We start from the raw sequence: 25,242 nt of genomic DNA, 5'->3' as shown, positions 1-25,242 counted from the left end.
ACTTTTACGTATTATTGCGTCGAATAATGAATTATGATTCCAATTATTGACTTTTAGTAAAAAGAGTAGGATATTAAAATAGGTTCCAAAAGTAAGAAACATTTAATCTTCTAAATGCGTCTACCCAATTATGGACATAATCGACCAATTAAGGTGTGCCATCTCCTTCCCTTCTCAGGGTCTACACGAGACACACCTAAAGACATGCGATGATGTCTGACGTCTAGCCAGAACATCAGGTGGAAAAAGCGGGGAAAACGCTCTTCCCGAATTTGTGTGAAAATCCCGAGAAAACGCATTTCCCATCACAAGCGTTCACGTTGCGCCGGCCAGGGTGCGCCCTTTTATCGCCTCTACTTTACGTCTATTGAGTGCATATTAATGAGCACTTTGTCGTCAAGGGTTCGTTCTCTAATTCATTTAATTTGTAACTCTATAGTAGCGAAGCAAAAGGGGGGGTCAAAGGGCCATAATAGAATATTAATTATCTTTTTTGATAAAGTTGTTCTAGGAATTGCTTTGAGTTCTTTAATGGACGTTCAAAAAAAAACGAAAACTGTTAAAGATTTTTGAGCAAATTTTTTATAATTAAATATTCAAACTTTGTCAAAATACAGAATTTTCCTATCAATGTGGTACCCGTTTTCAGCTACTTTGATCTGGAGAATCTTATGCTGGAATCCTATTTTTGGTACCATCTACCGAATGACACAGGAAAAAGGGAACACTTAATAACTATTTTACTCTTCAATCTAAACAAATGGAATTTGGTACACTGGTGGAATTGTTACAAAAGCATCTTTTGACCTATTTAGTTATCCGTCATTTCCTGTTTAACCAGAAGTGATACTTTCTTAATAGATAAAACACACTACTTGTACGTATAATAAATTGAAAATTGCTGCCTAGCGCTTTCGGCCGTAGGTCATCATCAGGACTTAAGACATTGTCAAAGCAACAACACTATTCAAAAAACCGGTACACAACATATTTGCCTATGGTTCCTTAAGTACTAAACAAGACGAAGTCAATAATTATCAGGTATGTGCCACTGTGTAGCGTACGATATACTAATACACGTATATATTTTATAGTGTAATAATAGAACATCATACACAGGGAAATCTAGAAAATTGGAGGAAATATATTAACTTGTATGAAACTAAACTTGAAAAAAATCAAAACTAAACAAGGATTTAAAAAATAAAATTTATTTTATAAAAATGTAGTGGTTTACTTTTCTTTTATTAAAAAATATTTACGGTAAGGTCCCTAGTAAAAATATTGTTTTCTCTTGTACTTCGAAAAATGCTTCCTGATGAAACAAACACATCTGCAAATTTAAAAAAAAAACACAAATATCTACATTTTGAAGTTATTTAAAAAAAAATAATTTTTACCCTCTGTAGATCGGAAAGTAAGGCGTTTAGAACATACCCAAGCAACATAGGGTAGTTGCATTTTTGGTTTACACCAGGTAAACATTTTTGGGTGACCTTTAACTATAAATATCGGATAAAATGTCCGCGTGATATATATTAATGAATTTAACTTCACTTTTAACAACAAGGTTTATTACATGTTAATTAAGTTTAAACGTTTAAGTCTGGTATATTGTATACTATTTAAAGACGTTTGCAAAATGGATTAAGCGTCTACGCAACTATACTTACCATCAACAAAACGTTGAATTTTCAGTTATAGCAGACAAGTTTCCAACTTTTGTTTTAATCCTTAAATAATTGTTCATATGGCATTTATAATAAAGGTATATTTAAATTTAAGCTTTAATTGTGGTATATTTTATTGGTTATCCAGGAAGTCTACTAAAAAACTTTAAATTTAAAAAAAAATAAAAAAAAGACAACAATGCATTTATTAAAAATATTTTATTTTTTAATTCTTGTTTAGTTTTAAGCTAATTTGTATTCTTAAATTTCAATTTGTATATCTTATTTGGTATAATTAATGTGTTTCATACGCCTTTCAAACACGAAATTAGTAATGCATTTTCTACTATGTTCTAGATTTCTCTGTGTATGATATTCTTCTATTATTACACTATAAGATATAGACATATATGAAAAGTATATCCTATGCTACAACGTAGCATATACAGTATTGTGCATAAATATAGCAACAAGCGATGTTTTCAAAAATATTATTTGCTCCTTTATTTATTTCATATTATTTCTTTACTTTTAAGTACACGCCTCTGTATTATTTATAAATATACCGAGATATCATAAGAATGGCAATGCAGAGTAAGGAACTTCATGTTTGTTTATTTAGACAATATGCATAAATATAGCAACATTCTTGTTTCGCATTTATTTTACAGTTAAATATCGATTAACCTGCTGTAAAGTTGTTATTTTTGAATCTCAGAATTAACTTAAAATGGGTCGCTCAAAAACCGTCTCTGGTAATGTAAGAAAAATTATTGTGGAGCATTACGAAAATGGTGTTAGGCAGAATGACATTGCAAGAAGCTTCAATCGTATCCAGAGTTTGCAAAAAATTTCGCCTTACTGGAACAGCTGCAACGGCGCCCATTCCTGGTAGACCCAGAAAAACAAACTTGAGGATGGATAGGCAGCTGCTACGAGTTTCCAAAGAAAATCCTTTTTTGTCTACTTCCCAAATTTTGGTAAAATTAAAAGAGGGTGGAGGAGTAAACCTCAGTTCCAGTACCGTAAGGAGAAGATTACTTGATGTCAACTTACCTGCTCGTCGCCCCGCCAAAAAACCGTTACTCTCAAAGAAGAACGTCAAGGCTCGTTTTCACTTTGCCCAATCTCATGTCCACTGGTCTGTATCTGATTGGAAGAAAGTCGTATTTAGTAATGAATCTAAATATAATTTATTCAGGACTGATGGAGTGATGTACGTCAGACGCCCCAGTGAACAAAAATTAAACAAAAAGTACATTTGCCCCACAGTTAAACAGGGAGGGGGAAATATTCTTGTATGGGGATGTTTCTCGGCTCGTGGCATGGAACCCATAGTAAGAATAGTGGGCAAAATGGATCGTTTCATGCACAAAGACATTCTGCAAATACATTTAGTGCCATATATGGATGAAGTCATGCCAGTAACAGCCATATTTCAGCATGAAAACGATCCAAAACAAGCTTCTCAATTTGTTAAGAGGTGGCTATCCGATGAAAAAATAAATGTAATGGTCTGGCCATCTCAATCGCCAGACCTAAACCCTATAGAAAATTTATGGCATTACATTGACACCAAAATCAGGCACCTAACATGCTCTAATACAAATAGTCTCTTTGAAATAGTGGAAAAGGCTTGGAAAGAAGTGAACAATGACTATATTATGAAATTAATTGAGTCCATGCCAAGACGATGTGCAGATGTTATAAAGGAGAAGGGGTACTACACGAAATATTGAATTGATTTTAATTTAGTTGGGTTATATTTTTTTTAGAATCAAAACTATTTTTTGTTGTTATATTTTTGAATAATAAATTTGCATAAAACAATTTGGTGTTTTATTTATTATGATACAAGACATATGAAAATATAAACAGGCTCTAACTATTCTTGTAAATAATATATAAACCTTACTTATAAAATAGATACTAAAAGATATATAACAAGAAAGTTCAATGTTGCTATCTTTTTGCATAATACTGTATGTATAATAATTTTTAAAAGTTACCTTTCTTTTGTTTTTAAGCAACGGGCATATTGACAATATTAATTATTTGGAAAATAAAAGTTTTTCAAAAAAATATTTTTTTCCCAAGTTCCTGTACATTTTTCAAAAAAACCTGAATTAGGTGGAAAATCAATTTTAATCAGCAATAATTGTACAAACTTTAAAAAGTCTAACTGGTTTTGTTTTAAAGTTATGAGCAATATTTATTTGGGAAGAAAAGTTTTTCAAAAAACTCTGGAACAGGTGTCTAATCAATTTAAATGAGCACTTTGTTTAATTTCTTGTACATTTTTCAAAAAAAAAACATTATTTAAGATTTTTTTTTATAGAAATATTTTTTATTTTTATATTTTTATACAGGGTGTTTTATAAAGTTGATATTCCAAAAAAATTTTTTTTTATGGAACACATTATTTTTTTATAAATTCTTAAAGCCCTTGAAATCCTCTTTTCAAAAATATATAACACCATACATCTCATTTTAGCTGTTTCCGATATTTCCGATATTACATTGTATTTTTCCATTTTCCAAGTCTTTTAATTTTTATAGAAGTAGGCTATGGAAAAATTTACTTCACTTAGATTATAAACTTAATATTTTTCGACATATTATAAAAAAATAAAGCAATTAACAATAATTTCTAGGCATATTTACAGAGTTTAATAATAATAATTATAAATTAATATTACAAACTAGAACCATTTTTTTTTTAAGTAGGTGTTCAAACTGAACAGCTACAAGTTTATAAGCTCAAGAGGTCTAAAAGCACGAAAAGCTTGCCTAGTCGCTACTTGCAACTCTTCCCGTGTTTTGATAGTTCTTCCTTTAAAAACTAAATCCTTCAATCTCCCCCATAAAAAAAAATGGTCTAACGCCGTTAGGTCGCAAGACCTAGCAGGCCACAATATAGGTCCCCTAGTACCAATCCAATGATCCCGAAATTCCTGATTTAAAAAATCAGTCGTAATTCGTGCGTTGTGCGAAGGACAACCGTCTTGCTGATAATACGTGTTTCGAACTCTCGCTAATGGTAAATTTTCCAAAAATGGTGCAACATATGTTTGTAAAATATTTACATAATCTTGGGCAGTCAAAATTTCACTTAAAAAATGAGGACCCAAAAATCTACCTCGAAAAATTCCAACCCAAATATTGAAGCCCAGCCGTCCCTGTCTGTTGGCGCGTACTACAACATGTGGGTTTTCTGTAGTCCAGTAATAGGAATTATACCTATTATATATTCCTGAAGTGTCTATTCGGCTTTCATCTGTCCAAATAATGTTATTATGGAAGTTCTCGTCCAATCTGCACTTATTGACATACCAATCACAAAATGCAATTCTTCTCTGAAAGTCGCCATCCTGAAGGTGATGAACTTTCCTAACCCTGTAGGGTTTAAATTTGTCCTTTTTAAGCGTTTTTAAAACTCTGGTTTTCTCAACACCTATTTCCTCTGCTACTGTTCGATGAAACTTGTTAGGATAATCCAAAACCTCACCTATTATATAAGTTCCTGAATTTCAGCTTCAACATCAACAGCATAAGTTTTGGGCCTTGGCTTTTTAAAACTTCCGTGCTTCACAAGATTTAATTTTAACACTGGAAATATTCTTTTATCTGGTTGACAACGTTCAGGAAAGATATTTAAATATAATTCACTGGCTGCTTCAGAATTTTCATTAGACAGAAAATAACACTTTAACATGTAAACTTTTTCGTAATTTTCTTACATTTTTTTTTAAATTCCCTAAATATTTGAGCACTATATAGCTCTAAATACAGCAAATTCAAATATGTTACTGACAGGAGAAATAAACAGTTTTCTATCTGGCTGTCACATATGACATGTGCTGTTTTTTACCAAAGCCTACTTCTATAAAAATTAAAAGACTTGGAAAATGGAAAAATAACAATGTAATATCGGAAACAGCTAAAATGAGATATATGGTGTTATATATTTTTGAAAAGAGGATTTCAAGGGCTTTAAGAATTTATAAAAAAATAATGTGTTCCATAAGAAAAAATTATTTTTTTTGGAATATCAACTTTATGAAACACCCTGTATGAAAAGATATAACATTAAAATATTTATCATTAAAAAGTACTTTAAGAAAGTGTTTTCAAGAGTCAATTATCTTTAATAGCAAAAAAGTTATGGCTAATTACCGAAATCGACCAAATTCAAGAAACGCCCCCTAGTATAGCGGCCAAACAGTTTGACATAGTAAAATTTTGATAACTTAAAATTTTTGTTTACATAATTTGAGCTGATGACATATAAGTCAATTTTTTTCTATCTGTTCGGAAAATACGAGTTCTCTGTTAAAACAGTCGAAATCGCACCACCCTGTACAATTATTTGCAAAATAAAATAAAATTACCTTAGGACCTACACATACACTGTAAAACTAACAACAATAATAAACATTTGCATAAGCATTTGCTTAACCTTAGTGAAAAAAGAGTTTGTAGGATCTTTATTAATTTTAACAAACTCACCCGAATCCAGAAAATCCAACACCATATTTATATAGTTTTTCCTTTTAAGAATTACTAAACAGTTGCCCTTGTCCGCTTTAGTTAAAATTAAGTCAATACTTTTTATTTAATTTTTAAGAGAAATGAAAACTTTACTATTAAAGGAAGATTTATTTAAATCAGAGTTATTGGAATTCCCGTTTAACAAGAAGTTTATTACATGTTAATAATATACAATTATAATTTCATAAATAGTTGAACGTTTAATTATGGTGTATTTTTATTATTTAAACACGTTTACAAAATGCATTTAATAAACAAATAATATACTTACCTTCAACAAAACGTTGAATATTTAATTATAGCAAATCAGTATAAAATCTCAAACCTAAACTCGAAAACTTTGAGGTTACATAAGAAAAGTATAGATACAAAAGTTAATCAAAATTTTTTATTGGCTATAAGTAGAAAAACGATTTTTTATTAAAACTACCCTTCTTCTTTTGCAAAATCATTGTTTTTCAGAGCCTTTACAAAAAATAAATATAAATTCCATTAATAAAATTTGTGTAGACAGTTGTTAAAATGTCCAAATACTACTTCAACTGCTTAAAGTGTCTTAGAATGCATCAAAAACTACTGCACTAAATAATTGAAAATTTCTTATACACTTCCAGAAAATTGAAGGAGGTGCAACGTTCAGTCTTACCTTCGACTCAATTAAATTATTATAAGAAAATTACCATTTTTAGTCTTATTTTCGGAAATTGTGTCGTATGTATATCAACCCGAAAATAGTATAATCTATACAGGAAAGCTTTAAAACCAATTAAATGCCCATTAAAAATACCATATACATAATACTGTTTTTAACACTTATGTGGTGCAACTTCCAAGAAATTTTATCTCGTAAACTTTTTATCGTCAACTAGGAATGAGTTAAATACGGTCACAATCGTCTCGGTTTGACTCATCAAACATTGATAATCGAAAGAGACCAATGCTTTATCGTTTACTGAACTTCCCGGAATTTTTGAATTGTTGTTTGATTCCATTCATTGCATTAAACAATATATCAATGACCAATTATTCAAACAGTATGTGGCAAAATGTCGGCTCACTATTGCGTTTGTTTCTGTCAATTTTGTAAGGTATATACAATGTTTTTGTCGCTTGTAATATTGTCGTTAATTTGTATTGTTTCATTTGTTTCAGATGACCGACACAGTGAAAAAATCAAGAATAGTAAGTGAGGAGGAGAAGGACCTCGAGGAATCACTACTCGAAGAGTTTAACCTCAGACTAAAAAACTGCATGAGCCAAGTGTGTGGTATTTTTTTTTGCTTTTTTTTTTTGTTTTCTTTGAAGCTTCAAGGTAAATTGTTAAGAAGTTCAATTGTTTACTCGGAAAAACTTACTTTCTGAAAGTCAAAATAAGTTTGTCGAGTTACCCCTCATTTTTTCGCTGGTTTCCCAAAAAATCCAACTATCAAAAAACTCAAAATAAATGAATCAAGTGACCTCTCATTTCTTACTACTTTTTTCCAAAAAATCGATTGATGTCATCAAAATTTTAATATCTGCAACAGATTTTCCAAAAATCCAACTTTCTTAAAACTCAGCATAAATGAATTGAGTGACCTCTCATTTCTTGCTATTTTTTTCCAAATTTTCTAGTTTTTCAAGTCTTCTTTCCAAAATCACTTTCCGACCTCAAAACAACCTCGAAGCTTCAACGTTCATTTCTAACCATCGCTTCGACGTTTTGTGTGCTCACTAACCTCGATTACAGGACGACCTTCAGAAAGAAGCGGAACCACCCGAACCAGATGCCATCTACCAAAATATAACGTCACCAACAAAAACCTCACCGAAGAAACACATCGTCGACACCGACAACTTTATCCTTAACGAAATACGAGCAGAAAACCACTACGATGTGCCAAAACCATTAAACGGTACGAACCAAAACGGACACCACGATGAAGTAGAAGAAGAAGAAGAAGAAATTTACGAATGTATTCCAGAAAAGACTGATTACTCGGACCAAAATTACACGCGAATGATAGATAATAGTAAGGAAGACGTAGATTTAAGTGCGATGACAACCGTTGAGGAGTATATTAACATGTCAGTACAGGAAACGTCAAACATTTATGAAACTGTTGAAATTACTACGACGAAGAAGTTGACTCCCACCCTAAACCTCCCCACCACCCTTTTCACCGACTGCTCGGAAGAGAAATCGCCTGACAAGGATCAGAAATGTTCCGCGAAAGACCGCATGCTTCTGAGCTGCGACGAGACCTCGACGCTCTTGTTTACTCAAACGGTCACTTCGCCCATGCTCACTCCCAGTGAGGAAAACATCGATTTCCTCAAAGGGTTCCAAAGGGAGAACACCATTTCCGAGAGTACCACCTCCAACGTGAGTCCTCCCAAGGAGGAAGCGACTGAGACCAGCCCGGAGGTCTCGGAACCCTTGGAGGAAGAGAAGAACACTTCTTCGGAGAACTTTTATGAAAACGTGCAATTCTTCAAGAACACCACGCCTCCCAATCAGTATGAGAACGTGGTGATTGTCAATAGGGATGTCGAAATTGTTGAGGAGGATAATTGTGATAGTACCAATGAGGATGTTTATCAAAATATTGAGGAGGTTTTGGGTGAGGAGATACTTCGTAAAGATGATACGGACGAGGGAAGCTTAGAAGAGTTTATACAGCACGAGAGAGCTGTCTCTGAAAGCTTTATAGTCCGAAAGGAGTCACCTAAAGTTGATGATCAAGTTGATCATATTAATATAGAAGAAGAACCTATAGTGGAGGAATCATGTCTAATGGAAACTCAAACTTTTGCAGCATTAGAAGATGATCCTGTTATAACCAATGGGCATAAAACCATCACAGAATCCTCTAGCAAAGAGAAACTAACCACAGAATGCTATAAAGAACTGATTTACCATCATAAGTCGGAGACAACGTCGAACTATTATGAGAAATACACGGAGGGGTTGTCCAAGAGTTCCAAAAGTGACTCGGGAATCAACAGGGAAAAAGATACGGAAACCGTTCCGGCGGAGATCGTGAAGAATTTAAAAAGTCAATTTTTGACTAAAGCGGCGGTCGAAGTGGTGGGGGTGGTGCACAAGGAGGGCGGTAAAAAGGAGGCGGAGACGAAAAGCGGGGCGAACATGATCGATCAGATCAAGACGAGGTTCGAGAGCTCGACCGACGGAGGGAAAATTGCTGATGAAGTGAGTGGATCTTTTTTTTTAATATTTTCAATAAATACATAAATAAATATTTTTATGACAGAAATGGTCTAAATAAATACTGCCAAATCGGTAACGTATTTCGTGCGTTTTTCTGAATAGTATTGCATGCGCTGTGTAGCTTTTTTTTTATAGTTTTTTTCGCTTTTAATATTCACTCATAACTTACTCGTATCAGATGCCTTTCTGAGCCTTCGAGTTTTTTAATTCACAACCTTTATATCCAATGGTAGCTCAGTGAAATATAGATCATTGATATAGAGAAACACAAAGTGATTTCTGGTTGGATCAGAAGAGCAGGACCGAAGTTTTGGAAAAGCAGAACTGATATTATGGCTTTTAACGGGCATTTACTCAGAAATAACTTTATAATGATCAGACCTTATTTACTCATTTGTGATGAATTAACTAAAAAGAAAATCATTAATAAATTTGCTTAGATATAAATTATGGGAAATCACATAATTTATATCTGTAGCCATTTTCCTAAAAAATGCAATTTTCTCAAAAATCAAGTGTTAATTGACTGCTTTTTCCTAAAAAATCGATAGCATAATCAAAAGCTTGATATATTTAATCGTTTTCACAAAAAAAAAAATCTTATAGGTGAAAGTAAACTAGCCGAGTGACAATTCATTTCTTGCTATTTTTTTCCAAAAAAGTCATTGGGGAAGTCAAAATGTTGATATTGTCAATCATTTTGCCAAAAAAAACAACTTTCTTAAAAATCAAAATAGGTGACTCCTCCTCATTTCTTGTTAGTTTTTTCCGAAAATTCGATTGGTGAAATCAAAATTTTAATATCTTTAACCGGTTTCCAAAAAATCAAATTTTCTTAAAAGCCAAAATAAATTAGTCGAATGATCTCTCAATTCTTGCAATTTTTTCCAAAAAATCGAATAATGAAATCAAAATGTTGTTATCTGTAGCCGTTTTCCCAAAAATCCCAACTTTCTTCAAAATCCCCTCATTTCTTGCTACTTTTTTCCACAAAATCCGTTGTTGAAATCAAAATTTTGATACCTTCAATCATTTTCCAAAAAAATCCAAATTAAAATAAATTAGTCGTCTAACCCATCATTCTTTGCTACTTTTTTTTCAAAAAATCGATTTATGAAATCAAAAGCTTTTTATCTGCAAGCGTTTTCCCAAAAAATCCAATTTCTTAAAAATTAAAATACATTAGTCGAGTGACATCTCATTATTTTGATAGTTTTTTCCAAAAAATCGTTTAATAAAATAGAAATTTTAATATCTGCAACCTTTTTCCCAAAAAATCCAATTTTCTTCAGAAAATGTCAAAATAAATTCAGAAATCGATATTAAAATTGAACTGGAAATTTTCATCATAAGTGTCTGTAAATAAATCAGAATTTACTACCCAGTCACAATTTTTTAAACATTACTCAGAAACTGCTCAGAGTAGATGGATGAATCAAAAGTGATATTGCAGATCCAGAAAATGTCTAAAACTTTTCCAAATGGTTCTGAAAAATTTTAGTTACATTTTCCGAAGCATAGGTGATCCAGAGAGTATATTGTTAAAAAAAACCCTACTGCCTGGACTAAATTAAACATTAAATTACTCAGAAACCACTCTTAGTACATGGATCAAACCAGATATTTTGTGAAGCAAGAAAATGCTTTTAACTTTTTCAAATGGCTCATAAAGCTTTTAACGGAAATTTCTGAGCTACAGGTGATTCAGAACCTCACGTTAGTTTCGACTGCCCGGACTACTTATGAAAAGATTAGAAGCTCAGAATTTTACCCACTTTTTGCAATCTCCTTTAAATAAAATTAAGTCTCTGAAACAGATCATTGAAATATAGAATTATTCGTGTGTGTGCGTTTGCGGATAGATCACAGAAGGCCAGAATTTTAAAAAAAAAACCTTTTGAGCTTCATCCGCCTTTTTTTCGTTCTTTTATTTATGTTTTTTTTTTGTTTTTTCTTTACCCTAGAGTACAGAATACTCAGAAACTATCGTAGAAACCAACGCCCCCGGCGAGAAATGCATCAAAAAGAAAAAAGTGAAAAAAACCAGGAAGGAGGAAAAAGAGAATATTTCTGTTGTAAGTTTTATTTTTGTTTTTTTTTTTCGTTTGTTTGATTTTGCTAGTTAGTGATGGCTTTAGTAAGGATTTGACGTTTTCTCCGTCAGTTTTGGCATTTTGTTACGTCCACGTCGTGTGTCGCTTTTGTTGTGTGTTTTATGTTGTGCATTTTGCTTATTTTAGACCCAAAATGGGGGCAGCCTGGATGGGGAAAAGTTTTACAACGTTAATGTGAAAAACTTGGTAAGAAATCCTGATTTATCATTTATCACCTTTAACCCAAAAAACCACACATTTTGCCTAATAATAATAAATAATTTTTTTTAACGAGAATTTACGTAGTGGGCGAACAGATCGACGCCATCTTGAACAGTAAGCAACATTTCTTTTCAAGATAGCGCTATATTGAAAACTTTGCAACTGTCACATCAAAAGTTTTAGGCTAGCCACGCCCAATTTCCAAAAAACCCTTAAACGTAATCATTAATTCGCTAAAACTCTCTAATTAATAACGCAAAAATTACCTGTTAATGTGATTAATTATAGAAATTTAATTGGAGGTGTTTATGTTTATTATTAGGGAGTTGACGTAGAAGGTACTTTTTTATTACTAATGAATTGAATGTCTGTGGACGGTTAACGTAGAAAAGATGTATGCAATTTTTACGTTTAAAGTTAGCGTAGCATAAATATTATCAGAGGCTTTTAGCAAGTTCTTTATGACTTTATCCCAGTTTACGTTTTACGTACGGAATGACTCTAATAAATTAACGTAGCATAAGATTTACGTAAATGAAGAGATTAACGGAGATTTTTAAATTCTGAGATAAGGGTGGGTGGGAATCAAGTTAGATCCCTAACTCTTCTGGCACGATCTGTCTGTCTCCTAAGATCCTCCACTGGATCTACTCGCGCATTGTGAGACCCGTTCTCACATATGGGGCTATCGTTTGGTGGCCATGTACGGAGAAAGCGAAAATTCGGGCTCAAGTGGACAGAGTCCAACGTCTTGCATGTCTTAGCATAACGGGTTCCATGCGGACGGTGCCAACTAGAGCGCTTGAGACTCTGCTGAGCCTTCCGCCTCTGGACCTCGTTGACCTCGTCTGATGGGCAGTGACATGGCTCCAGTGACTGTGGACTGCGAGGGATTCGTGACGCACATTGCAGGCAAAGAGGAGTGGCAGCATTCCAACAGACCTGCATTGCTAAATAGGAGGACCATCTGGTACACAGATGGCTCCAAAACGAATAACAGAGCTGGATCGATCAGGGCTTTGTGGTGGGATCCCACATACCAGTAGGGCATACTCGCTGGGGGAGCACGCCACTGTCTTCCAGGCCGAAGTATTCGTTGTATTAAAATGCGGACAGAAAATCCTAAGCTGCGGACACCGCAATACAGTCGTATCAATATGCTCGGACAGCAGAGCTGCCATTAAGGCTATCACGGCCGCAAATGTAAGCTCCAAGCTTGTACTAGAGTGCATAAAACTCCTGAAAAAACTGTACAGGTTGGCTGCAGGGTCCAGCTCGTCTGGATACCTGGCCACGCAGGTCATGTAGGTAATGAGGAAGCGGACTCTCTTGCCAGATTGGGATCCGCGAATGTGCCGATGGGGCCGGAACTCATAGTTGAGTTCTGGGACTGAGTCCCTTGGTATGAGACAGGCCAAAGCGCACATAGGTGGGCCCTCTGCCTGTCTCACCAAAAATCTACTACGCCTAAAAAGACGCTAAATTCGGCTAGTGACAGGTCTTTTAACCGGTCACTGGCACTTAAGAAGCCATCTCCATACTATCGGTATTGCGGACAACCCGGAATGCCGATGGTGCTGTGAGGAGGATGAAACCGTTGACCATGTAGCCGGGGAGTGCCCAGCACTCCCGCGCGCCAGGTTCAAATACTTGGCTAACACTTTCTGTGTACCGAGAGACTTTAAGTCCTTCAGACCAGAGAGGTTTCTCTAAGGCCGTTGGGCTCTGGTAAACCCCGGTGGGGCATGACGGGTCCATTAGGAGACCTATATGCACAACTGCCTTGGCAGCCTACTGTTTCGACAATTCAATTCAAGGGTGGGTGGTTAGAAAATACAATCTCGATGGGTTTAATTTGATTTTTAACTGTTTTGAATTTGAGGGAAAGGTTAATGGTATCAAAAAACTGATTTTACCATTCAATTAGTTGGAAAAAACTAGTTAAAAACGAGTACCATGTCCATAGGAACATTTTAATTTTGGAAAAAAGATTGGTGGCAAAAATCTGAATAAACCATTGAATTTGTTAAACAAAATTAGCTGAAAATGAGTACCATGTCCATGGATTTATTTTGATTTTTAGAAAGGTTTGTTCGCTTTTGGAAGAATTACTTGTGGTACCAAAAATCTAATTAAACCATTGAATTTGTTAGATAAAATTGGCTCAAAACGAATACCATGTCGATAGGTTTATTTTGATTTTTAAAAAAGTTTTTTGATTTTGCGACCAGGGTTGGCGGTACCAAAAAACTGAATAAACCACTGAATTTGTTGGACAAAGTTTGCTAAAAATAAGTAACATGTCAATAAGAAAATATTGATTTTGGGAAAACGGTCGGTACCACCGAATATCCGAATAAATCATTGAATCTGTTGGACAAGATTAGCTGAAAATGAATACCATGACGACGGCTTTATTATGATTTTGAGACAAAAGTTAGTGGCATCAAAAACTGACTTTACCATTAACTTAATTGGAAAAAAAAATTAGGTGCAAACGAGTGCCATGGAAAAATTTCGATATTTAAGAAAGTTTTTTGATTATGAGAAAACTGTTGGTGAAAAAAAAATGGTTCCAAAAATCTGATTAATACCATTTAATTTATTGGACAAAGTTTGGTAAAAATGTAAAATGTATGTAAAAGTACCATGTCAATGAAAAAATAGTGATTTTGGGAAAACGGTTGGTGGTACCGAAATTATGAATAAACCATTGAATCTATTGGACAAAATTAACTCAAAACCAGTACATGTCGATAACCTTATTTTGATTTTTTTTTTACGCTGTTTCGATTTTGAGACAAGGGTTGGTGCTATTAAATAACTGATTTTACCATAAAATTAGTTGAGGAAATTAGTTGAAAACGACCGGCATGTCGATAGATTCATTTTGTTTTATTGCAATGTTGCCATATCGACCTTGAAAGAGACAATAAACATGCCAACGTTTTCGTTTAATTGTCACTTGTAGGTCAACATATTTTTCTGCCTTTAATTTAAAAAATGCCCAGATTAAAAAAAAAATCCCTCTAAAACTCCCTAATACATGGAGTATTATCAGGAGGGTATTTAATATTAGAGATTTTCAGCAAATATTTCCGTCAATGACTTAATAATAAATATCGTTAATACTAATTTAATCATCAAATCAGACGTTTACTTAGCGTTAACGTAGTATTTGCCTATTATTAGAGAGTATTTGCTGAACATTTGATTGTTTCAAAATTAACCATTAAGCGCTTATCATAAGCAAATACTCTTAAAAGTCCATTTGTTTATTTATTTGAACTTTAATTCTATTTAGGGCTATAAACGTGACATTATCGCCGTTATCTTTTATCGATTTTTGTCGTGAATAAATCGGCGAAACTCCCGGTTTTTGTTGTTTTTACCTTCGCATGTCGAGTGCATTTTACTAATTCCAGCTTTTTTTTTCTGTTTCATTAGTGTAGATCGTTTGGCGATTTAACAAAATTAGAGAGGCATAGAAATAACAGAAAGAATAGTGACAGAATGGTAAGAATTTACGTTTAAAAAACGATCAAGTCATTTCACTTTTATTTCGCGCTTGTTTTTGTAGCGTACTAAATCACTGACCGACATGGTACCCCATCCTAACCAAAAAAATATTATCGATAACGTTTTTACTGGAGTGTCGGTGCGTACTTTGGTAAGGAATATTAATAATTAACCTTTTTTTTATTGTGTAATTTTGGTGATTTTAAGGTATTTTTTCCCCATATGTGGCCATAAGTTCATTTAGCGCTGACTATCACTCTTTCGCCAAATACATTTTGTTGAGATGAATCATCGCAAAAATCTAATTATAGCATTGAATTAATTGGAAATAATTAGCCAAAAGTTCTTTTCCACTATTGAGAGGATCAGCACATATGTACATACATCAAGAAAAAATTGAAGTTGATGCAACGAGCATTAACTTCAATTTTTTAAATGCTGGAAACACCTATTTTTTATTCCATTATTGGATTCTGCATAGAATTCTAAGTATGTTTTGTATACCATGTCTTATATCTATTACTAACGTTATTAATAAATTTGCAACTGTTTGAGTCATTTGAGCATATTCAAACATGTTTTTTCAGAGTTTTTGAACAAGTATATTTGATTGTTGGCACCTTGCCACCATTTAATCGCATGAAAACAGTATGTATTACTTTACGCAAATGTCAGGAAGTGTCATAAGTGCAGTTGCAAAGTTTGCAAAAGTATGGCGCGTTTAACTGATGCTCGGATAGTAGATAACTGTCGCAAATCCAACGAATTAAATACTAAACTTAAAATTACTAATGATGAAGAAAAAAAGAGCTTGGAAGAACAAAAAGAGCTGCGAAAAGCGAACAGAAATTAAATGAAAATTGATGGAGCAGAAGCGTCGGTAAAAGAAAATGAAACAGAACATTAAGACGCTTAATAAAAAAGAAAGGAAAGTAGATCTTTTTGAACTTCTTCCATATATATATGTTCCACCTATTGTTCATGGTTTTTATAATAATCTGAAGTCTTCTGCTAGAGTCATTGACGAATTGGGGAAAGAAAATTGAAGGGATTTTTATATTTAAATTAATTCTTCTATTTTAGGGTTGGGCTGGGTTGGTCAAGGTATATTTATTAAACTATGTAGAATATATGTATATAATATACCGGGTGGTGCATCTTTTTCTGCATCTTGTGCGCAGTTGGTTTTACAGAAAAGATCCTGATGGAATAAAAATTCTAGGCAATTTAATCGTAAACACTCTTGCCCAAGAGTCACGGCTCTTGCAAGAAATCAATTACAAAAAAATTTTGAGTTTTCCAAGAAAGTACGAGGGAACGGATGGCATTTTTTTTTATTTTTGGGCTTTTGATAAAAAATATCAAGATTTCGCCTATTTTTTCCAAAAAAAAGTTACATTGATTGACTGTACAATTATAGCAAATTGAAATTTGATATAAAAATATCATGTACATACTTTGAATACAAAAGCTGGGTGACCCCATCCAGATAATAATGGCGTGTCGCGTTACCCTCTGTACCCGAAACACCCTCTGGTGTCTATAACTAGGACAAATATAACCTGGACCATCCCACGCTTCCAGAAAACAAACAATTAGATATTCGGCTCGTTACAAGAAAATCCACATAATTCAACTCGACAAGTTGCTACAGATCAGTCGGTTAGTAAATCATGTGTTCTAAAATATTTGCATAGGAATAAATGCCATTCATATAAAATTCATTTAATTAAGGAACTTAATGAAAATTATCACATTCGCAGAATAGAGTTTTGCGAAATAATGATGAATAAATGTAATGCAAACCCACAATTTTTATGTAAGATTCTTTTTTTCAGACGAGAAATTTTTTTTTAAATGGTTCTGTAAATAGGCGAAATTTTCGTTATTGGGCACCAAAAAATCCACACTGGAGTATGGAAAGTCACACACAATTTCCCAAGAAATATAACGTATGGACAGGAATTGTGGGCACGTCAATTGTGGATCCCTATTTTATTGAGGACGCACTTATCTCTGAAAAATATTTAGAATTGCTTCAAAATCAGATAGTACCTAGTTTAATTGCACTTTATCCAAATTGTGAAAACCCATTTATACCGACAGATTCGAAATGGTTCTAACAGGATGAGATTACCTACCACACAGTACGAGATTACCTTCCCAAATAGATGGATTGGAAGGGGAGGTTTCATTGAATGGCCAGCAAGGTCGCCAGACTTAACCTCATTGGATTTATTTTGATAAACCTGATGAAAGTTTAGAAGAATTAAAAAATAGAATTACAGCCGAAATACAACAAATCCGGCCTCAAACAATAAGTAAAGTATTATACAAGAATTTGGATATCGACTTGGTTATTGTCAGGAAGTTAATGGTCGACATTTTCAGAAATTCATGCTTTAACTATAGGACATGGTATACAAAATATACTTAAAATTTTATATTGAATTAAAAAATTAAACAAGAAATGGATGTTTCTAATAGCCTAAGTTTCTAAGCCCATTCTGTATATATGAGTTCATCATCAAAAAAATCGCAACAAAAATAAAAATTAACGTCTCCGAGTGTTTTTTTTTTCGAACACAAAAAAATTAATGAATGAATTTGTTCCCACTTGCGCATCCTCACTGTATAATTCTATTTTTATCGTATATTTTTGTTAAATTAAAGCGCATTTTAATGGTTTAATTTAGTGTCAAAATATGTGTTTTAAAGTCAATGTAGCAAAGTAAAATTCGCCACAATGATGGTGTTTTTAATACGACTTTTCGTCTTTTGCCGACGATCATTTACTTTGTTTTTTCTTAGGGGCGCCATATTGGGTATTTGCATTATTAAAATCTCTGTAAAATTACCTTTTCAAGTAATATTTATTATTTTCAAAAATCCAAATTTTTGGAAGAAACTGAATTTGCCCTAGTAGGCTGTCATAAACTGACAAGACAATATTTAAACTGTTATACATATTTTATCGTATCGTTTAAATAATTATATCTTTTGTTAGTATTGTAGTACAAACCAATAGGTATTTTACTAATAATTTAAGCAATTATGGGTTTTACGAATGAAGAAAAGCGATATTTGATTAAAGTTTATTAAAAATACGATAGAAATAGCACCAGGATGTCAGAAATGTATGTGTTGGTGTATCCAAAGCGATGGCAACCGCATCATACTTTATTTAAAACCTTAGATAAAAATCTTAATAAATTTAATTAATTCTTTTAATAAGCCTTAAAGTAAATACGGAGATAGAATGGATGAAGAAAGTAAAGAAAACTTAAGGAATGGACTGAAAAAAATACTAAATTGTAGGTAAATGTGAACCTGAACAAATCTGCACGGCAAGTTTTTCAAAATATTACTGCCTCTAATACAAGTTTTTGAAGAGAACTTAAAAAAGCAGATTTAGGCCATTTAAAAGTCAATTAGCTCAAAAAAACTGTGGAATTTTTAGCAGAAATAAACGCATTTGCAGCCAAAATAATCACCCACTATTTCGGGAAATTTGGGCTCAAGTGCGATTTACCTTTAAGTTTGGGCAGGTATTAATAAAACTCGACTTTTGGGTCATTGTATTATTAACTCTTAACTGAAATTCTAATTGTTATCGGTTTTCAAGATCGGATTTTGAAGACTATTTGGATAAAATAATTCGTTTAGAAAATTGCCATACAAACTAGTTTCTTCAAGATGATACTCTCCAACACAATACACGACAAGTTTCAAATTATTTTACAGAAAGGTAGAGTAGATTGGAAATAATTAATGGTCCCGTAAGATGATGCCCGTTAAACGATCTTCCACATGTGCAGATATGAGTTAAATTTACATTTTTTGCAGATAATACCACTTTGGAATGACTCAGGTGTTGTTCAAATGGAGGCTAATATCAGAACAGATTTGTTGAAAATAAATGAGTGGTGTGACGCAAATTGTTTGACGTTCAATGTTTCTAAGACTAATATTCTTAATTTCAAATCTAAAACGTAAAGCCACAAATCTCTTGAACTTAAAAACCATATACCAAATGTATGCAAATAGTTCTGTCTGGCTGTTATGCCCTTCGAGTTTTCCATTACAAGGTGTGCATATTTTGCTATTATTGAGTCCCATCTTCGATATGGAATCTGCTTCTGGGATTCATGCTCAAATTACGTCCATGTATAATTAAAACATTTAGATTTGACGACGGAAAGTGTTGTGTTAATGAAAAACAATGTTTTTGCAGAAAATGCATGTTCAATATTTAATTTATTTCAATTTGATATAATTTTACATATAAATATTTAGCATAAAAACAGCGTTATTACATTGGATAAAATGGACGACAAACAGTGATTTTTCAGAAGAATTTCATCAAATATTTGAGGTGTAGTAATCAAATTTAAAAACTAGATATACCGGGTGGTGCGTCGCCGAGCAGAACATAGGAAAACCCATGTAAATTTTAAATGTTTCAATTAAATGTAATTGCAAAATTAGCAAATTTTCGGTTCAGGTAAAATCAAACGGGCATCAGTAAAATGAATATTGTCACTGACGTGAGGAAAAGTGTCAATAAATCAGTGACAGTCGATATTTAAAAACAAGTATGAATTATTCAATCGACAAAAAAATAGATATAAATATTTAATATAACTTCATCGTTATATTAAATAAAAGTTTAGATAAAAAAGTAATGTTAACGTGTCTTACTTTGAATGTATGGTTGTGAGATTGATAAAAGGAACAAAAAAAAATTTCTTGTATTCGGTTGTACGTCAGATTTGACAAAGCCTTATAACAAATTGTTTGCTGGTGGCTGGTGTTTGCAATTACATTTAATTGAATAATTCAAGATTCGCTTATTAAAACTTTTTGAAACTTTGCACAAGGGTTTGCCAGATTGGTCTCTTCAAAAAGTTATCTTACATTTTTTCTGTAAAATGTACAGGGAGGCGAATAATTGACCCTCTTAAAATTTACATGGGATTTTCTATGTTCCGCTCGTCGACGCACCACCCGGTATATACAGTGAGTCCCAGGATGAGCAGGATTTTTTTATATGTTGCTTAGAAATACTACTTTATCTACTCATCAAATTTAAAAAATGCTCATATCAAAGCATGCATGATTAAAAAAAAATAAAAATATGCTAAATTTTATTTTTTTAATCAAGCAGGGCTGGATGCCAAACAGTCAAATTTCAACTCCAAATTTTTTTGTCATTTTTACGTATAAATTCGCTCATCCTGGGACACACTGTATACTTATTATATATATTTAATATATAATATATAGTAAAATCTTCGCACCCTGCAATGTGCGAGAGTCAAAGAACATATACAGTAATGGCCAAAAGTAGATAGACAAATGGTTTTTAAAAAAAATCAAAGGAAATAAAAATTCTATAATAAAGATATTTAACTATATTATGGGCAACATAAACATGTATATAAATAATAAAACATTCTTTAGAAACAATCACCTAATTTGACAAATAATAAGAAATAACTAAATATACGCTGGACAAAAGTAGATAGACAAATTTAAAAAATAACCAATACTCTTTTTTTTCGAAGTATTTTTTTTTAATTACAAACTAAACCATCTACAATATTAATATATTGTAAAATACCTATTATTGTCTATTACAGCCTGACATCTACGTGGCATTGATTCAATAAGGTTGTCTATGAGTTTACAACCAATATTTTTTCATTTCTGTTGCAACCGTTCGAATAATTCACCTTTATTTGAATAGTTTGTATCCCTAATATCACGATCTACAATTTCCCATAAATTTTCGATGGGATTAAGATCGGGTGACTGGGATGGCCATTTTAAAACTGGTATTTTTTTCTTCTTCAAAAAATTGCTTCATAATTTTGGAGGAATGTTTCGGGTCATTATCTTGCTGGAATTAGAATCTCAATGGTAAATTGTCTCCGACATAGGGCAACATAACATCTCTGAGAATATTCCTGTACATAAACCTTAACATTATGCCCTCTATGCGATGTAACGGGCCCATTCCATAACCTGAGAAGCAACCCCAAACCATCACTGATCCACCTTCATGCTTAACTGTGGGTTTTGTGTACTTGGGATTCAAACGCTGTCCAGAAGGACGTCTAACATATTGAATTCCATTGGAATTAAACAAATTCAACTTCGATTCGTCGCTCCAGCAAACACGTTTCCATTCATGCTTTGTCCAGTGTATGTCCAATCGGGCTAAGCGATTCTTTTTTGAAAGCAATGGTTTTTTGCTAGCCTACGTGCAAATAGATTCTCTTCTACCAACCTTCGCCTTACAGTCCTTGAGGACACATCACAAATCCCTAGAGCCTGTCAGTCTATCTGAATTTGACGAGAAGTCATGAAAGGATTATTCTGGCTAATTTGTCTTAATTTGCGTACAGCTTTAATGTCCATTTTTTTTGGTCGACCAGATTTATTTTTTGGCTCTAATGATCCTGTCCTTTTATATCTTTTGATGATTGCCAAAACAGCTTTTCTTTTAACATCAAATCTACGAGCAATATCAATTTGACGATCACCCGCGCGATTTGCATTAATAATGCGTTGGCTTAAATCAAGAGAGAATCTAATTCCACGTGGCATGTTGCACCTTGAGTTAAAGAGAAGCAATACTATACTAATTTTATTTTATAAATATCTAGACAAAAAAATTATTCCAAAATTGTTTTTGTCCATCTACTTTTGACCAGCTTTATTGGTATCTTTTTATAGACCGCTTTACAAATAACAATAATTTAAAATCTAGGGGACCTGTGGGTAAATCTTTAAACAATTATACGAAAATAATACTTTGTCTATCTGCTTTTGGCCACTACTGTATAGTAGACTCATTGAAAAGAATATTAACCCCTTTATAACAAATACCTTTTTCTTTTCTCCTTTTTTTGTTTAAACCCGAAAACACCACAGTCCGATGGTTCTCTCTCACTTGCTCTCAGTAAATCGGCTACTCAGAGGTTGTTCAATTGGTCGTCATTGTAATTGGTGACTGAATGTTTAAATTTTATTGGTAATATTTTGTGAACATAATTAATTTAACAACGTTTTTTAACCTATTTTTAATATATAATTAATATTATAAATAATAATATAATATAAAATATAGAATATTATAAATAATATTTTTTATATAAAGCCACGCCTGGGAAAAAAACTACGTTTCCACCCAAAAGTTTCCAATAATTACACAAATAATCCTGCTTTCAGAACCATTTTACTAGGATAGCTCGTTAAAGTTACTAACTAATAGTTTATAGTGGTCACATTTAGGAAGTCTGGAACGCAGAAGGTATCTATTGCGTTAACTTTTTAGCTACGTTCCCATATACTTTCACGTCCGTTTAATGCAGAATATCAATATAGTCTGTAGATATTGAATTGACAGACATTGCAAAAGAATGATAAATATTGTATATGATATCTATGATACCTTCTGCATTCTTCAATCTTCTTAGTCTCATTTGCATGGTTTCCATTTTTTTTGCATGTACGCCAAATGCATATTGTAGAAAGAAAAGTTTAACACTGATGGAGGGACTAACTTAATTAATTGTCGATTCAAAGATCCTAAAGTGGTAAGTTTTTCCAGTATTTTTTTTTGTTATTATTATTATTATGGTCCAAGATGGGAATGCCGTTGTTTGAGAAAAGCCACTCTTGGGATCTCAATTTCTCTAAAAAAAATTTAGACGCTTGCCATAAGGTTCACATCTTTGACCAATAAAACATATTATAAAATTCAAAAGAAACTCTAATTAATCCCTTTTTATAGAAATCGAGTTTCTCCAAGTTCGACGCCCTCCAAAAGAAGAACGTCCTCCACGTCCGCTCCTCCGACTCCACCAAAGCTCAAGAGAAATTCAATGTGAGTATACAGGTTGTGTAATCAACTGTTTTACGTGTAAATGGGCCATTTTGTAATAAATTATTAAAAGGTAAAAGATGTTGTGGCACCTCGTTTTAAATGTCTCAATATTAGCACTAATAACATACAAATTTACTTTATGCCGTTATTGAAACTCGTAAAGTGTTCTACTAACGAATACAGAGAGAAGCATAATAAGTCCTAGATCTAGGCGATTTTTAAATTAACAAAAACGAAATAAAAGTAACTTACGTGGTCAACGTAAAAACATAGTAATATAAATATAAAGCTAAAGAAATTTGACACTTTCTTGTCTTTATTGTTAGGTATATATTTCTCGTTCTTAGGTTTAATTCGAGATCCGGCATTTTTAGAAATAAATTTCTTACTGTCAATTTGAACTTTTCCACCTCCTGGCTTGTAGCCTGCGTTTTCCAAGGAACCAATCTTGGCTCTGACTGCTTTTTGAAGATGGCGCAGTTCCTACTTGGACTTTGTTCATAGGAAAGAACTTTTGAAATAGATCGATCAGTATCAGCGCTTTCTGTAATAGATTCAGTCCATTGTCTTACAAATACGTTTTTTAGGAGAATTTTATTTCAAAAAGACAAAGGGAAGAATTAGTTGCTTGTCTTTTGGATCTAAAAGATAAAAATTGAGGATAGTAATTCGCAGGATCAGCGGCGATCAGGATGAGCTGTGTCGTTTGGCGACAAAATGTCCCAAAATATTACGCGAAAATCCAGGCATTTTTAAAATATTTATTCTAATGCGGGTTTTACAGACATGTGTAAAGGGCGTCAAATCAGTTCAGCCATAGGACCTCGATTTGCTATCCAATTATTTCCATATTGTTCATTTAGGTAATTAGAAATAATTACAGAATTATATACAGGGGCGCCATCTTGTTGGAACCACATATTGGCTATGTCATAAAGAGGCAACCCTTTTTAATTAAAACCAATCCTGTTAGGTTGTCATTAAAAATACACCACTTTTAAAGGAAATCTAGGAGATTTCTGGCATTTTCTGAGGAATCAGTTGCAAAATACGATCACCGTCTGTCTTAAGTCTCCTTCTCGAAGTACCTGATTAATGTGTTCATGATATATGGGCGGTAATTTTAGATACTTCCATATTATCTTCGATATGCTTGGATTTTTCAGGACACTTTGCAGAACTAATTTTTCATCGCTATTTGTATTTCTGTTGGGCTTTTTAAATGAACCATACTGCAATAAATTATCTCGTAATCTACTGAAAGTCACTAAACCTGATTGTCGTCTTTGTAAAAAGCGCTCATTGTACATTTCCCTCCCTCGTTTATAGCATTTCTGCGGCACAATATGAAGCAGTCATATAAATCTACCTTTTCGCTATTTGTAAATCTCTCCATCTTAAATTTATTGTTGCGTTAACAGAGTTTATCACAAAAACGAAATTGTTAGCAATTATTTTAAATGTCTCTTAAGGATTGGTCATAGTGGATAACCCAAAACTACCAAATTTTATTAAAATCGGATTTAAGATGGCCACGATATTGCAAGTTTTCTGAAAACCGAATTTTTAGATTTAGCCTGATAACTTTAAAACCGATTGGGCTTGGAATATCAGAACTTTTTCCTCATTTAACTGAAACAATATCTCTTACCGTTTAGGAAATCCCCATGTATATTATTTTTCATTCAAGAATTTTTATATCATACTAGAAAAATAATACCTACTAACAATATGCAAGTATTTGTATGTGGGATGACCTGCCTAATCACATAAAAGAATCTTCATCTAGAAGATTTTTATTGAATATAAAGTATCGTGCTTTATATGCACAACTTGCTGCATTTATATGATATTTGGAGGGTTCACCTGTCATAGAACTGCTCAGCTGATTCCTGCTTTAAGCTTATTTAATCTTGTCTCTTTCCTCTCCTATGGTTCTAGCTTGCTCTTGCACTGTTTGCTACACTTTACCTATTATTTATTATGTTATTTTAGGCTATAATGCATACATACTGTTATTTCTAAGATTTTGTCTGAGTCGCATGGTAACGGTTTTAAAAAATCGCAGTACACTCCGATTAC

The 25,242-nt window shown here is 33.0% G+C and overlaps 1 protein-coding gene across 3 annotated transcripts in view; it reads left to right on the top strand.

The window, feature by feature from the left end:
- The window catches only part of LOC126750068 (uncharacterized), a 133,667-nt gene that overhangs the window by 77,094 nt on the left and 31,331 nt on the right, over positions 1–25,242 (top strand). For all 3 annotated transcript variants that reach the window (XM_050459566.1, XM_050459567.1, XM_050459565.1), the window contains exons 2-9: positions 7,374–7,481; positions 7,951–9,414; positions 11,397–11,507; positions 11,673–11,732; positions 15,195–15,263; positions 15,328–15,417; positions 22,805–22,870; positions 23,068–23,160. In XM_050459566.1, the coding sequence (XP_050315523.1) occupies positions 7,374–7,481; positions 7,951–9,414; positions 11,397–11,507; positions 11,673–11,732; positions 15,195–15,263; positions 15,328–15,417; positions 22,805–22,870; positions 23,068–23,160 (2,061 nt within the window). The remainder of the gene's footprint in view (positions 1–7,373; positions 7,482–7,950; positions 9,415–11,396; positions 11,508–11,672; positions 11,733–15,194; positions 15,264–15,327; positions 15,418–22,804; positions 22,871–23,067; positions 23,161–25,242) is intronic.

The sequence above is a fragment of the Anthonomus grandis genome, chromosome 2 (genome assembly GCF_022605725.1).
Source record: "Anthonomus grandis grandis chromosome 2, icAntGran1.3, whole genome shotgun sequence".
Taxonomy (NCBI): Eukaryota; Metazoa; Arthropoda; class Insecta; order Coleoptera; family Curculionidae; genus Anthonomus; species Anthonomus grandis.
The sequence above is the reverse complement of the archived record's forward strand: the minus strand, read 5'-3'. Positions and strand labels throughout refer to the sequence as shown.